The sequence below is a fragment of the Actinia tenebrosa genome, unplaced genomic scaffold (assembly GCF_029948245.1).
Source record: "Actinia tenebrosa isolate PJP-AT-01 unplaced genomic scaffold, QUT_ActTen_1.0 PGA_scaffold12__29_contigs__length_12842862, whole genome shotgun sequence".
Lineage (NCBI taxonomy): Eukaryota > Metazoa > Cnidaria > Anthozoa > Actiniaria > Actiniidae > Actinia > Actinia tenebrosa.
The window spans coordinates 7,401,099-7,416,913 of record NW_028292572.1 but is presented as its reverse complement, the minus strand read 5'-3'; the positions used below and the strand labels follow the sequence as shown (position 1 = coordinate 7,416,913).

General features: G+C 44.3%; 2 protein-coding genes across 2 annotated transcripts; both read right to left on the bottom strand.

Annotated features, from left to right (window-relative positions):
- Positions 1-8,740: 8,740 nt before the first annotated feature.
- On the bottom strand, positions 8,741-10,239 carry LOC148912166 (uncharacterized). Its single transcript, XM_089028567.1, has 2 exons — positions 10,114-10,239; positions 8,741-9,985 (listed from the first exon to the last, which is right to left on the bottom strand). The coding sequence occupies exons 1-2, from the start codon at positions 10,150-10,152 to the stop codon at positions 8,804-8,806; spliced, it is 1,221 nt and encodes a 406-aa protein (XP_088884693.1). The 5' UTR covers positions 10,153-10,239; the 3' UTR covers positions 8,741-8,803.
- A 2,620-nt stretch (positions 10,240-12,859) lies between these two features.
- Positions 12,860-14,974, bottom strand: LOC116292452 (uncharacterized). Its single transcript, XM_031699780.2, has one exon. The coding sequence runs from the start codon at positions 14,820-14,822 to the stop codon at positions 13,251-13,253; it is 1,572 nt and encodes a 523-aa protein (XP_031555640.1). The 5' UTR covers positions 14,823-14,974; the 3' UTR covers positions 12,860-13,250.
- Between the last annotated feature and the right edge of the window lie 841 nt (positions 14,975-15,815).

Below are 15,815 nucleotides of genomic sequence, written 5' to 3'. Positions count from 1 at the left end.
TTGAAGGTCATTTCGTGCGGCAATCCCGTGGTGAGAGTATAACCGCGCTTGGCGAGCTCCTTAGCAAGGGTGATTGGTGTGTAATGTCCATCGGGCAGCATTACGCCTTGGTAATTGTTAGACCCCTTATGCACGGTGACCATACCATTGACTAGATTATACCAAGAATTGTACAAAGAACAACTAACCAGCCGAACCTTATGGGCTTCGATGGGGGGATTCAGATAAGTGGTAAAGTTATTTTTATCGCTTTCCAAAAAGACGATCATATATTACAGGGGACAAGTCCCCTTCGTTAGAGCAGATACGCCAAAGCTACGCCTCCCGCCAGCCCTGCGACTCCTACGAAGACCAGCTCATTGTCTTTTTGTTTCTTAGAAGGCTGGTAGTAATTCTTGAACTGAGGCTTTCTTAACCCCGTTAATGCCGCGGGGTGCGCCTGCGCATAGAGCTTAAAGGCGTAGTCTGTATTTTCGAAGTTCTTATCCGCCTGCATTTTGTCTTGGTAGTTCTTGTCCAACCAATCCCTGTAAGCTTGTCTTTTTTCATTCCAAGCTGCAACGTCTCGCTGATATTTCTCCAGCGCTAAGTCGTGTCTCTTCCTTTCGGCGGCCAAATCTCCGCTGCGATCACCTCTAACTAATCTATCCAAATATTGACCGCCATAATTAGCTCCAGTGAATGCTAAGGCTGCAATAACTCCACCTGCGACCACGCTAGCCATTATATATTAGAAAATCACAGGGATTTTCACGAGTTACGTCGTTGGCAGGTACTTTTCCTTCCGTAGGTAATCCTTTACCATGATAGCCCCACCCACGGCAGCGGTCATCTTAGCAAAATTAGCGAAGCTCTTGCTTGGGTCTTCAGTAAAGTCTTCTTTGAGCACTTTCTTACCTACCCAACCAATACCCGCAACGATGGAAGTAATGATAGCTGCTTCTTCAACAGTTTTCAACAACGCGGTCGACATTATATTACAAAGCGAGAAGGAAAATCTAGGTCGCCACGGGTGATAAATCTACTCCATTTCAGGGATCTTACTTTTTCTAACAGCCGGTTCCACAGGTGCGTGATATGTTGCGGCCTCCCACTTTACTTTTGGCTTCGTAGCCCGCCATTGTAAGTAGAGGCTGCCTGCTGCTATAGCGACTCCTAACGCGCCAATGACGTATCCCGGATTAATAAAGGATTCCTCTTCTTTTTCCTCCACCTTTTCTTCTTTTTTGGCTTTGTTCTTTTTATTCATCTCCGCGAGCTTCTTTCCGGCAGCGACTCTGCCTGGAGATTTAGCCTTGGTAATCTTGGTATCTTCTACGGGTGGTTGTTCTTCGGTGCCACTCATCTTATATTAAGGGACTTGAAGGACTTGACAAGTAACTTGATGACGACTTGACAATGACTTGGCAATGACTTGACAACGACTTGACTAAGTACTTGAGGTGACTTGACAACGACTTGACTAAGTACTTGAGGCGACTTGATCAGGTACCTCGGCAAGTGCCGCCTGGAAGACCTTTTCGACTTCTCTGTCCTTCTTGAAGTCCTTCCAAGAGGCACCAAAGGTGCCCGCAAGTTCCTTCAAGTCGACGTGCTGAGCCACGTGCAAAGCCGCAGAGGCGACTGCCATTAACTTACCGCACTTCAAAGACAACCACCCGCAGGTTATCTTAAGTTCTTGGGCGATGACATAGTCCTCGCTTATGTCCTTCCGCAGTTGCTCCACGTCGTCTATGGGCAGCGCAAGTCCAAGCAATTTAGTCGCAAGTCGAATAGCTGAGTCTGCTACGGCGTCCGTGGTCTTACTTGCAAGGGCGGCCTCGTATCTCTTATGGAACTTTTTAACTTCCTCTTCCGACAGCTTATTAACTTGCTCATGGGTAAGTTCCTTGCCTATCATTTCTTTGCACTTCCCAGATGACACAAGGATGTTGAGTTGTTCCTTAAGGTTACTTTCATCTAACTGTGTGGGGACTTCATCTAAGAGCTGCTCAATGTCCATATACATTAGGAATCATAGATTCCAACCGTGTAGGGAAACCTCAAAGAGAAGATCATCTTGGAATGTTGGTGCGTTTTTAAATGCCGCATGTATTCGTGTAACTGTTCCTTGGATATCTCACCGCCGTAGTCAGAAAGGATGGTTTCCAGGTCAGACTTACTTGGAGTATAAAATACTACGAGAGAGCCTCTGTTTTCCCTGAAGGGCTTAGAGACGCTGGTAAGCTGCTGCGAGAGCAACCAAACGCTGATATTGTCGTGTCTGCCGCTGAAAGCGAGCTTAACGAGCTCGGAGGTGCGTCTTTTTACGTCGTCCCCACAGGCAATGTCATCCAATATGAGGAGCGTCTGCGTATCTTTAGGGATTTGTTTGTGCCAGAACTTAAGATGTCCAGATAACTCGTTAGGGTCTAAGATATCTACAAAGAAGTCGTCATCTTTCACTCCTATGCCCGTCCAGGTGCGGTTATTCACGTAGGTGGGACAAAGTAGCACGATATAGTCGAAGCGGTATCTAAAGGGTCCTAATAGCTGCTCCACGACGAACTGCGTTTTGCCGCAGCCGGTGGGTCCTACTATCAGAGCATTGCAGGGAATATGGTTCGGATCCATTATATATACGATGGACCCAGTGGACGCAGTAAGAAGGATTGCCACCGACGCAAAAGATAAAAGAGACACCATAGAAATGCAAAGGGAGGAGATCGATCGGCTGAAAGAGCGCGTGCAGGAATTGTACGATGAAATGTGCGGTCTGAAGCGTGCGGAAAGGTTTGGTGCGCTTTTGACGATGGCCGGTTGGGCGAAGGAAAGCGTGCAGGACTTTATTAAGTATCCCTTATAAGGGTTAATAAATTCTTATTATATAATGAAGTGTAAGGATTGCGACAGGGAGTTCAGTAGCAAACAGGCTTTGCAGTATCACCAAAAAAAGAAGGTATGTTTTAAAGAGGTGGATAACGTCACCACCTGTGGCACTTGCAGCCGGCAGTTTAGCAGTAAACAGGCGCTGCGATATCACGTGGAAGGAAGGGTGTGTTTGAAGTCTAAGGAAAGACGCTGTGCTGATTGTAATCGGCTCTTTAGCACGCCCCAAATGTTGCAATACCACCAAGAAAATAGGGTGTGTTTAAAGGATGTGTGTGCGCGCTGCGGGGAGCTCTTAACCGACGCGTGGCATCAACATAGATGTCGTGGTAATTATGATTTGGACGTCGTATGCGAGGAGCATGGTGATATCGCTGCGAGATGTTGCCCAGCGGAAACCATAAGGAAGTTAACTCTTCGTAAGAAAGAAATAGACCAACGCTTTACGGAGTTCGACCGCGCCGAAGGTACGCGCTGGGAGAACGCAGAGTATTGGAGTGCGCCCTGTGACGCGTGTGGCGGCTTAAGGAAAGGAGATGATCATATCTGGCAGTGCTTGTGCCCGCAGCATCATCCCCGCGGTTTTAAGGAGTACTTGGATCGCTTTGATGATTGGCATGCTCAAAACATGGAGGTAAGGAAAAGGCGTCCTTAGTTTGCGCAAAGAGTCTCAAAACACACTCTTATATTTATTAATATTCTTTGATTGTTTATTAAGAAGAAAAGAAGAAACATTAATAAATATAAGGACCCCTTTTGTAGAAGGTATGCAGAACTCAATAAGAAAAGAAGAAACATTGATAAATATAAGGACCCCTTTTAAAGGTATATGCTAGCCTACGCAGTCGCCTTCTTAGGAGGATTCCTAATCGCCCTTTCAATATATGGACTGTATTACTTGCGAACTACCTGCCGACTGCATTACGCCACCGATACCCAAACCGCGTAAAAAATACACCTGCCTTCATTGCGACAGGGTATTCTCCGAAGGATCCTTTGTGGGGCATTGGTGCTCCGCGGATCCTAAAGCGCAGCGGACTTTAGCAGACGCGCTTAACTACAAAGAGGAGATGGAGTGACTCTTCTTTCAATGTCAAACTTCCATCGGCCATTTACCTTACCATAGCTGCGTAAGTGGGTGAATTCCTCGCCCTGAATTACGTACCGCACGCAATCCGGCGCCCAAAGGGAATATTCCTTGCCTTCTAAGTCTTTGAGGACTAACCGTAAACGGTCGATGTCTTCGAAGACGACGTAATTTTTTATTTCGTATGCTTTACCGTGGGCAAGATCACGCCAGTGAGTCAAGCTGAGCTTCATTATACCTATGGAATATCTTTAAATGCGTTTTCAAAGTGGCGTAGGACTTAAACCGCTTCACGCAGCCCCTACAGGGAATACGAATGCCATCCGCGTAATCCATCAGGGCACGGCAGATAATGTCGTAATCGTTGCTAACCATCGTTAGGTAACCATTTACGTCAAGCTGTGAGATTTTCTTAGATTGCTTCGCGGATAAGACGCCGTTTCCTTTTGGGGTTTTCAACTCGATACACAACCCGCGGTATTCCTTATGCGCATTTAGGATTAAAAGGTCGGGTTGACCGGCTTGGTAGCCTTTTCGCCAGCAGGTTATTCGCTTGCTGTCTGAATCTTGAAGTTCGCCAAGACCCGGCGCTATGATGAAATCGGGGTAAAACCTACGTATGTAGTCGACTACCTTCGCGTGTAGGTCGGCTTCATTTTCGATCTTGAATACTAACTTGTTTGGGCCGCCAAACCGCCTTTCTATTGCATATTTACCCGTTTTCCTTAGCGCGGGTAGGACTTCCTCAAAGACCCAATCACGAAACTCCACAGCTTTGGGTAGTTTGGAGCTAAATATCAGTTCGTACAAACCAGGTTCGGATATAAACACGGCATTTGGTTGCGTAGTAAAGGAGCGGTGATTCGCAGCCCCTTGTAGATCAGCCCATTTTTTCTGGTATTTTTCAGATACGTGTGCTCTGATTGCATCTCTGGGGCGCTCATAGCCTAACGCGGCTGCCACCTCCTTCGCTTTGAAGTATAGTTTGTCGCCTTGCACTATGCATTGCAGTTTGGTGTCGTTGTTTTCAAATACGCGAAGCATTGTATATTTAAGAAATATTTTAACATTAATATGCAACGCTCTTTAGCTGATTCATTTCTACGCTCAGTTGCGCGTCAGACACGACGAAGACGTAGCAGTTTATTTTGTCGCCGTCGCTCGCACTGGTGTTTTTGGTGCGTTTGATCTCCAATGTTATGCCATCCTGCGTATTTACTAGACGTAAACCCTGACCATGCAGGTCTTCGTCGTTAATGGTGCGCATGTCAATCCACAGCGCATACTTATCCTTAAAGAATTCCTCGGGGCTAATTTGGTCGCCAAACTTGCGCTTTGCCTCCCTGTACACGTCTGCGGGCTTTATCCCCTGGGAGTAAACCTTGTTTGGGACTCCGTTAATATTCACGCCGACGTTAGTAATGTTAGGGTTGTGAAAGGCTTCGGAGTCGCGCTTACCGGCCTCGTAGGGTTTAGCAAACACCAACATTAACCCCGTGAGACTTCTTCGGGGGAGGTTAATGCTTTGGTTGATAACCTCATCCGTCTTATCCAAGAAGCTAAATGTCTTATACATCACTACGTGGTCGTAAAGGAATGCCTTACCGGAGCTGTATTCCATGCCAGCGCTACGGGCCAGCTCTTCGCTGTACACGGTCTCATACTGCAGCTCTAAGTTGGTGATAGAATAGGGATCCACAGCTCCACTGATTGCGCTGTCCATTCCTCCTATAACGTTCGTGGTGTCTGCTAACGTTACTTCAAACTGCAACTCGGATAACTGTCTGGGGTAATACGCGCCATGGTTCGTAATTACTTCGAAATCCAAGGGGATAACGTACTTGCTACCATAGGCGGTCTTTACCCTCGTTGCGTCTGCTACTGCGGTTGCTCCACTGGAGTCCGTAGGCGCGGGGTTAGTATCGCTGCGAAGCTTACGAAGGATAACGCTTCCAATTCCCTGCTCTATCTTTTGTGCACGGTCGAAGGCTGTTAGCCACAGATCCTTATACGTGGTGTACAAATCGTACCTATTCAAATCCAAGAGGGATTCCCCTGCGAACTTGATTCTCATCTTAGAGACGAGGTTCCTACCCACATTATTGACGGTATAGCGCTTGTCCTTGGTGCTTGGTTGTATTGCTAGGTCAAACCTTAAAGCCAAGGTACCAGGAACCAATACTAGGTTATCCGTTAGGCGGGGCACGCCTACGTACAGCGTCTCCCCCGGCTTTGCGCTAGAAGGTGTGAATGTGACCCGGTGAAAGGTGCGTTCTGCTTTTAGTCCGCCAACCTGCTTAGGTAATACGTTGGGATTTAACTTTGAGCTTATCATATATAATGGAAGTAGAAGGAACAGACCCCGACTTCGATCCCACCACTGAGGAAGGTCAGGCTGACATTAACGACGGTGACGAAGAACCGCTGCTTCCCACCCAACAAGTCGACGATTCCCTAAGGAATAGAATTGCAAAGGCCCTAAGACATCCCAAAGCACGCGAGTACACGTTTCCGCGTGAGCACATAGAGCTTCAAAACATGGGCGAGCCGGAAGCAGCCGCACGGGAAACCATAGAGTGGGCGACGCAAGAGCTAGAGCTGCGCTACGACAACTTTGATGCTGACGACGTAAAGCTCACGGAAAAGGGAAACAAAGTCCTCATAAGTGTCCAAGACTTAAGATTTCCCGACAAAGACCGCTGGACAAAACCGCAACACCTCTTTGATGAGGAGGGCAACGTTAGGGGTGACGTCTTGAGATTAAGAGGCTTTCAGCGTGCTACTAGAAGCCTGTTAGAAAGGCTGCACAACTTAACCGAAAGGACCAACGCGGAAAAACGTGCCGCGGAGCTGCAAAGGGAGTTAAAAGAAAAAGATGTAGAATATGCAAAGCAAGGTCAGCTACTTGCCGATGCTGAAAAGAAGTCCGCCCATCAAGATGAAAGAATAAAAGAAATAGGAAATCAGGTGGATCAGGCCTTACGCGAATTAGACAAAGCACGGGAGGACTTAGGAGAAGCCCAAAGCTCTGGCGCCTCAGTGGAAGCGCTGCGGGAAACGTTGGAAGAAAGGGAGGAGGAATACATGAAGCAAAACCAGCGGCTTGCCGACGCGCATAGGAGGGAGGTCGAATTTAAAAATCAAGAAATAAGGGAGCTGGTAGACCAAAGAACCCAAATTCGACGCGAAAGAAATCAAACTCAAAGGGCTCTTAACCTCGCCCTGCAGGAGTTGGATCTAATTAAAGACGATACCGATAACCTACAAACTACCATAGCTGGCTCTTTGGTGGAAAGGCGGCGGTTAATGGCTGAAATTAACACCAAGGAGGAACAAATCCGGCAAAGAGATCAGGCTATTGAAGACCTGGAGGGACAAATAGAGCGGCAGCAAGAAGTAATCGAGGACCAAACTCGTACCGAGGAAGAAAGGGAAGTAGAAATCCTTCAGGAAAGAGTCGCGGAATTACAGGCGCAAAAGGACAACCTGGAAAAAGAGCTGGGGCTTACCACCAAGGAAAAGGTAAAAAGAGCTCTGGTGAAGTATGGTATTCCGCTGGCATTTGCGGTTGCTATTTCGAGCGTAGTAGGAGTCATCCTATCCACGCTTAAGGCTACGGGCGCGGGCGTAAAGAAATTAGGCAGTGGGCTGACGGACTTGGGAAAAAAGATGGCAGCCGGTCTTCCTGGGCTGCTGGGTTCGGTTGTTTCCTTGGCACTTAGGGCCGGCGGAGAACTGCTAGAGTTTGTGGGCAACAACATTTGGATCTTGGTCGTCGCTATTGGGGTGGTACTCCTGAAGAAGATGAAGGCTTAATCTTATCCTTGTGTATTATGTCGGGCTTATCGTTGTCGGGTGTCCGAGGCGTTCTCGACTGGGGATAAGTAAAGATAGTATTCGCGCCGCCCTGATAATGCGGAACTAGTGGTATAGCGGTCATAGTACTAATAGTCTTATGATGCCAGGTCCTGTCGGGGGTGTTAGCGTATCCGTCCGTGCTATTTATGAAAGCATAATAACCAAGATTGCTACTACCGTCAGGGTAAATCTGTAACTTAGCATACTTACAATTGACTACCATTTGAAACGTAGCCACGTAAAACGCCTCATTACTAAATGGATATGGCTGCGCCGAGAAATGAGTAGGACTTCGATTGTTGGTCAATGCCCTATAAGGAGCTAAGGGCTCATCATTCTCGTCAACCAACCTAAACCCTATGATTCCCGCCCGCCCCGAGGTAACGTTAATGCTACAAACGATCAACGCAAGACCTCCAACTTCAACCCACATCCCAATATCGAGCCAGGTGTGATCAGTATACCGCTCATCCCTTAAGTAATAAGCGTAATGGGCTTCCTTCCAATGTGGATTCATATATTTCAGCAAATAAATTTGCTTCTAAAGGCTAAGCACCGTAAGAGTGCTTATGGTCTCGTGGTTATAGGTCGTATCCCTTTGATTTTCTATGCTATTTACGCAAACGCTCCCAGTGTCGTCTACGCGTATTTGCAGCTTTACCTTCCCATGGCAATCAGCAACCATGTGAAAAGTCCAAGTCGTAAGATTCTCAGCGCTATTCGTTGGCGGCTCTACGGAGAAATGCGCAGGCTCCCTGTTGTTCGTTTTCGTACGCATAGGCTGCAGTATGCCATTCTCATCCAGGAACCTGAAGCCCACGTTGGCATGGCTGCTCGTGCCAATGTAAATACTACAAAGGATCAATTTCTTTCCTGAGTAGTTCAAATTCACGGACATGCCCGTGACATCAACCCAAGATGCCTGGGTGTATTTTTTCTCGCCTGTGTAAGTCGTATAAACACAATCTACTCCAGCTACGTAGGGGTTGTTCATCGCCATATATAATAGCTCAGACCAATGCTTGCAGCGGTTAAGCCGACCTTTAGTAAGTTATGGTCATATTCCTCAGGTATCGCAGGCAGGGCCTTCTTTGATGGTTTCTTAACTACGGGTAGCTTCGTTTCATGCGACTTTTTTGACTTCTCCACGAAATGGGGGATGTTCCTAAGAGTGTCAGAGTTCACGTCGTTCACCCCAAACTTCATATCCTTAGTAGCTCGTTGAAGTTTGTTGTTGTATCCTACTACAGAACCAGTATTTATAGATAAATTACTAGGCATTAACCAACAACCCGGGGCTACTGCATAGTCCAACCTCGCCTTAGAATTTTGTATAGCTAGTTGGTAACGCTGTACGCCCTTGCTAATGTCGCCCTCCAAGATCGAACTTTCGAATAAGACCAAGGCTTCGGCTCGCGTCTCTTCTGCGGCGCCGGTATTTCCAATTATATTTGATCGGGTATTTACTTGGGCTCCAAGGATAGAATACACGTAAGCTTCTATGCTGCGGTTCAAACGGGCAAGGCCGGCTTTGGTTAGTCCTTTACCTTCTGGGGGTATGAAATTAAGATATTGCTTCGTTTGCTCGTCGTTGGTAATCTTAATAATCAGTGGATTGGCCCCTGCATACTTACCACCCTCGTCTTTGAACAGAGGTCCGTCTCTAACTTCCTTAATGGTCTTAGCATTTGGTTCAAAGGTGCTACTGTCGTGAGTTTCTTTGTGATACCCAGTGTTCCATCGTAGATTCAACGCATGAACTTCTTTATCGCTTAGCACATGTCCACCAATCCCCCAATAAGCCCAAATATGCCCCAAGCCATTGTTAGCACCGACAGTGCATCTAAAATCCTTCCCTACAACACCAAACTCCTTACAAAGTCGGTCGTAAGCAAGAACGTTGTATTTATTATCTCTTGGATAAAACGTGGCATCTCCCGGCAGCGCAATAACACCCATCTCATGCAGTATTCTTCGGACGGTAAAGTGGAAGTGAAACATAAATATCGAATTCTTCATCAACTTCGCACTTACACCGCAGCCGCTGGTGGCACACCAAACCGCAAAGTTTAGTTGCTGCGGCCAATAACGCATGTTAGGACCACTTAACCATTCATGAGATTCCTTAGCGGTGGTATGATTAATGGGTACGTCTTTGAAGATATCTCGCACCTTTAACGAAAAGGAATGGTTGTTAGAGATCCGCATGTTCAATGTCAAATCCAAACTTGGATGTTTATCAAATGAAACCGCGGGTATCGGATAAGTACCGGTACCAAGCAATAATTCCTTTGACCAACCTTGCACGGGTTTTGGATGTGTTGGTGTGGGTTTAACATAACCAGAATTCTTCAGTTGATTGTCTATCTGATCGACCAGCGTAGGTTTCAAATCCTCGTTGCTGTACATCCTAGAGCCGTTATAGTAAATCCCATCGGGTCTCCTTTCGAACTTACTAGGGTCTGCATGCGGAAACATCTTCCTAAATGCTCTCCAATTCCAGTAATCCCGATTGTCGTGATGTGGCTGCTCCTCAATATCATTCCCAAAAGCGTCGTACATTAGTATATATAATGGATGTTATACCATCAGCACCTCAGTTGTACCCAGATGTTCCCTATACTACACCTAATGAACTAAACGCCGAAAACTTTCGCCTGAATAAAGCGAACTTAATCCTGGCTTACTTGGAAGGGCAGGCAAAACACTATGAAAAAGTTAGAAAAAAGTACGTTAGAGCCCGGAGTACGCTACATAAGATTGCGATAACTTCAGGATCCATATCTGTTGTGTTAACGGGCTCTGGCGTTGCTACTTCGCTTACTGGGCCGGGAATAATCGTTGGAGTTCCTTTGGCCGGCGTTGGGGCAGCTTGTGGTATTATTTCGGCTGTTGCTACGGGTATTATGAAAAAGCTATCCACGAAAATATCCAAGCATGACACGACAATAGCTCTGTCTAGGGCTAAAGTAAATACTATTACCGACCTTGTCTCAAAGGCTTTGCGTGACAGAAAGATAGACGACGTAGAATTCTCGCTTATTCTGGCCGAAGAAGACAAATACGAGAAATTAAAGTCGGACATAAGGAATAAAAAAACAGTCGTAAAAGATCTTTCCGAGGAATCTCGCAAAAAGATCTACCAGGAGGCAAAAGAAGAGCTTCAAAGAAAGCTTGCTCAGTAAACATCTGCTTCGAAAAGAGCGTGACGGGATTCTATTTACATATCGAACGCCGGCTGTCTGGTTCATATGCAAATTAAATATAATAATTTTCACATACATAAGCGTCCAGATGTGTCTGGCGTTCGCTTGTGATCGTGGACTTTGGGGCTGGGGAGGCCTAAAGTCCCGAGTTCGAGCCTCGCTGTAGATGCATTTGGACCGGTTGCTGTGAGTGAAAAAAAAAGCCTCCCCCACTCACAGCAACCGTGGGGGGAGGGGTAGAAAGTGCGATTCAACCCCGCGATGGGGGGTTTCGCGAGGAAAAGTTGGAAAAGTCAGGGGGTGTCTCGGGACGCTGTCCGGAGTTCACCCTCTGGTGGGTCGTAAGAAAGATATATGTGTATGTACTAGAGGGCCTCTGGCGCGGGATGAAATAAGCCCCGTAAGCCCAAAATGCAAAAAACCCCACTGGGGATAGCTTGGTGTTCTGCGCGATGCATTCCCCAGTGGGGTTTCTGGCAAAATAAACGCCAGTTTTGCATTTTTATTTTCTCGGAATCCATCCTAACAGGGGGTGGTTGGGGTCTATTTTGTAAAATATTTCGTAAATTACGTCAGGATAATAAGGAATATCCTTATTCAGCCGACAAAACATCCACTCGGCTTTTGTCATATCAGAAACCTCAGGAATAGACTTACCGGTAATTTCAGACAAAAGATAGGGAATAGCTTTGTAATATTTCCCTAGCTTTAATTTTTTCAGCGCTTTCCGTAGGCTTTGTGGGGTTGGCTCTTCTAAATGGTCTATGATTTTCTTCTTTACTTCGTCGCTTAAATATACCGGATGTAAACCTTGGATATGACTCATCCAGTCCCTGAAGTATTTTATTCTCTTATATGGCGTTTTCTTACGACCTCCATTGGCGTAATACTGCTCTCTGGTAGCATTTGGTACGGCATTACGAATATTCTTACCACATTCGTAACACTGCGCTGACGTGTCGTCTTCTATTTGCATTTTTTTACCACAACACCAAAAGGGTTCTGGCTTAGGTATGATAACTTTAGGTCTTAGACAAATTATGCAAAAGTCATTGCCAAACTTCCTACATTCATGCATCGTATATTTATAAGATATTTTTTACCTCCGTTTGCGATACCAAATACCCGTAAATCTGCTGTACCCGTCTTCGTAATTCTGGGGATTAAACCCCTAAATCTTTGGCATCGATCGCGAGTCCCCCTACCTGCTGCTAACGCCTAAACGGATAAACAAATATGCCTTTACAAAAATATCCGGCTTCGTGTAAACGGGGCCTAAATCACAAACGAAAAATCGAGTTTTTGTGGACGTCAATCAAAAGGATTTCGGCTTAAACATTTCTAAGGATTCCGACTCCGAATTTCAAACGCAAAGTTATCATTATTGACTTATTGACGGTATTGAGTGAGCTCTTGAATGTCTTCAGCACGGTTTCGTTCATGTCATCTATTCAGTACCGTTACAACGCCATGTGTTATTAACAATCATGCAAAGGCGTCTATTTTATTGTTTTAAAGTGAAATTTTCGAACAAGATGTTGACATCTGCATAAATAAGAAGTTCATACAAATCGAATATTCTATTCCAAGAAAGTATTTCCAAAATACTGTTATAATGGCGAAGACTTTGTATTTGTTAAATAATTGCTGGTTAACGTCAAACTGCACTCACTAAGGTTAAAGCAATTGATTAAAAGATGAGAAACGTGAGAGTCATTAAGTATTTTTTTAACTGGCAATTAATGTACGTATTCCTGTTTCGACAAAGGTAACTGCTGATCTACATTTTACGATTCTACGATCCATCTACGATCCTAAACCAAAGATTCCAATCTTATCCTTCTATCTTTTTTTTTTTTTTTTTTGTTTTTTTTTTTGTTTGGTAGATTTTTCTTTTTCTTTGCCTGCTTATTATATAAACTGACCTTTCTAGAACGCATCCAAACGGAGGTATCTAATGCTTTTACAGTAGAATGTTAAAAAATAAATAAAAATAAAGTAGCATATAGCGAATAAAATAATTCCTTAGCTAGGGAATAAAAACATTTTGAGTCCAGAGTTGAAAATGTCAATAGACTTGGCTTCTTTCCGGAGACAGTGGAAGAGTGTTCCATAGTTTATGGGCAGCAACGGAGAAGAATCGGTCACCATATGAAATGAGATCGTATCTCGCAATTATGAGATCGTACTTGTACTGGAGCGAGGGCTGCGATTTGTTTTCCCCCTCTTACTTAAAAAGTTGGCATAAAACGGCTTGGATATGAACAGTTAAAATGAAGTTTCAAAGAATGATGCTTAGCAGCGTGCTTAATCTTAATAACGTCGAATAAATGCCCACTGAAATAGAGAAGAGCAATACATAGAAGAAGGGCGTTGACGAGCAGATGGTGTCGCCATTTCTTCTTCCAAACCCTGTTGACTGCTATATTCATGACACGAGTCTGGATCAAGAGAGAAATGACATTGAAAACCAAGTCAATGAGTAAGCCTATACCTGCTCGAACTAGAAAATCGATTAGTGGTTGGTAGTTCGAGAAAGGCTTTGGTGTGCTATAAGTTAACAGATATACACAAACAAATCCCAGAGCGGTGATCAAAGCAGTCGCCTCTTGCATCATGATCTGGATGCTCACATCTGCAATAAAACGCCTGCTCCTTGGGCTGCGGTACTTTGGCTGTCTACTTCTCTGTCGTCGCACCAAGCGATACAAATACTCCCAAATATGATCTCTCATTGTAATAGTAATCCTCTCTAGAAGATCTATGATGCCATGGGCTATTCCAAGAGCTATAAAGAGACTTATGTTTGTCAGTTCTGCTTGAAGCACACGAAACACAACTGCAGAAATTCCATAAATCACGGCAACGAGAACGTGGGCCGTGCCAGGATGGATGATACCGTTCAATTTCTGCGCGCCGAGACGAGAAATTAACTTCGGAATGGCCGATAATAATGGACTAAATGTTGCAATCACGATTCTTTTTCTTTCGTTTTGCGTGACATAAAAAGGAAATAGCTTGTACACTAAGAAAAACGCCATCGGAATTCCAAAAATAAACTGCGCTGAAAACATGAAGAACAATGAAACAGTCTTCTTCAATGGATACGGACAAAAATGGCGCGATAAAAGAGAATTGTTGATGAGAATGACAAGACAGAACAGTACGTTAAGAGGGAATGACATCCAAGAGGTCCTATAGACACCATACATTTGACAGTAAAGTCTGTACGTTACATCAATAAAGGACGCCAATATGTTAAGTGAAATTAAACTTAGATTTCTAACCAAGGACAGTGGAAAGACCAACATAATGGTACAAAGGTCCCACAATTGGATGAGAAATCCTTCGACGGTTTGTGCAGTCACTCTAATGCGTTGGACTTTAACGGGGATGGAGTTAAAGTTAGAATTTTCCTCGTAGCACCGTTCTACGGTATTGAAATCGAGAAAAACAATAACGACCGCTACAAAGCCAACGAGGCTTCCTCCTAAAGTTTGGATGAGGAGAACGCTTTTAAGACACTCCCAGAAAGACTTCTTGAATGTTGGCCTACTTTCTTTCCATGTTTGAGGATCATTATTAAGGCCGCATTTTGGTGGATCAAATTCTTGAAAAATGGTATCTTCTTGGTTGAAAGATGTAAATTCTTCAAGCAATTCCGAGTCTTCTTGATTTTGATTGAGAAAAGGCTTTTCCATATCTTTGGAGCGTCTTAAAACATTTTCGTATGTTTCGGCAAGCACTTGTCCTGTACAGCTTTGAATCAGGTACACTATTGAAGCCAAAAACTCTGCTAACATTTTCTATTTTTTGTAAAAAAAAAATAATGAATGTTGTACAAGCTGGTTGTTTAAAATGATTTATAAACGTCTGGCCAGTTCTCCCACAGACGTTAACGGTTGGTAGCACGTGTTCATTTAACGTTAGACCGCGGATGTCGTACGATTTTTTGTAGTTCACGCAGCTCAAGCTTAATGGCACTTATGATAATGTAGCGGCGACGTTTCACTTTCAAAACCCAATAGATTTAGTAATTCCTTATAAGTTAAGGAAGTTGTTAGGCATCGTGGAGACGAGGTCACGTGATAGGTATGAGAATTTTTGTATAAAAAATATTTGTATATTGTAAGAAAGAAAGAAAGAAAGAAACCAAGAAACAAACAAACAAACAAAGTAGGTGAAAATAAAAAAGAAAGAGTGAAATTTTAGATTTTTTAGCCACGACTTTAGCCACGACCCATGACAGTTAGGCACTCAATTTTTGTCAGAATGCGTGGAAGTTCACCCCTTTTAAGGTAAAAACGCGCGAACAACCAAGACATGGAAATCTGTCAAAAATAAGCCATATTTTACTGAAAAAATGATTTGTTTCCATTTCCCCCAGAATTTATAAAATAACAAAACAATTAGTTCGCTTTTAAATTGTGTTAAAAAATTAGAAATTTAAAATTTAAAATTTTTTCCCCTAAAGTTGAATATTATTAAGCACTTTTAAAAATGAAATAAAAAAGGGGTCCCCGACTTTGTTTTAGAGCTATACGAGGATAAAGTTGTTTTTATCACAGCATTGGAATGACGACATCGCCATGAGCGCGCGCTCACTAAATTCGTGGGTGGAAACTATATAATAATTTATGGTTAATGCAGGCTCACACATTGATACCGAACAGGCCAACCATATTAAAGTTCATGAGTTTAGGATTCAATTTTTATAGAGCTGTTTACAGTCAATTCAAAAAACGTTGTCGTCGACCGGCTCAAGCCTACGCGACTGGACCGAAAGAAATATGGGT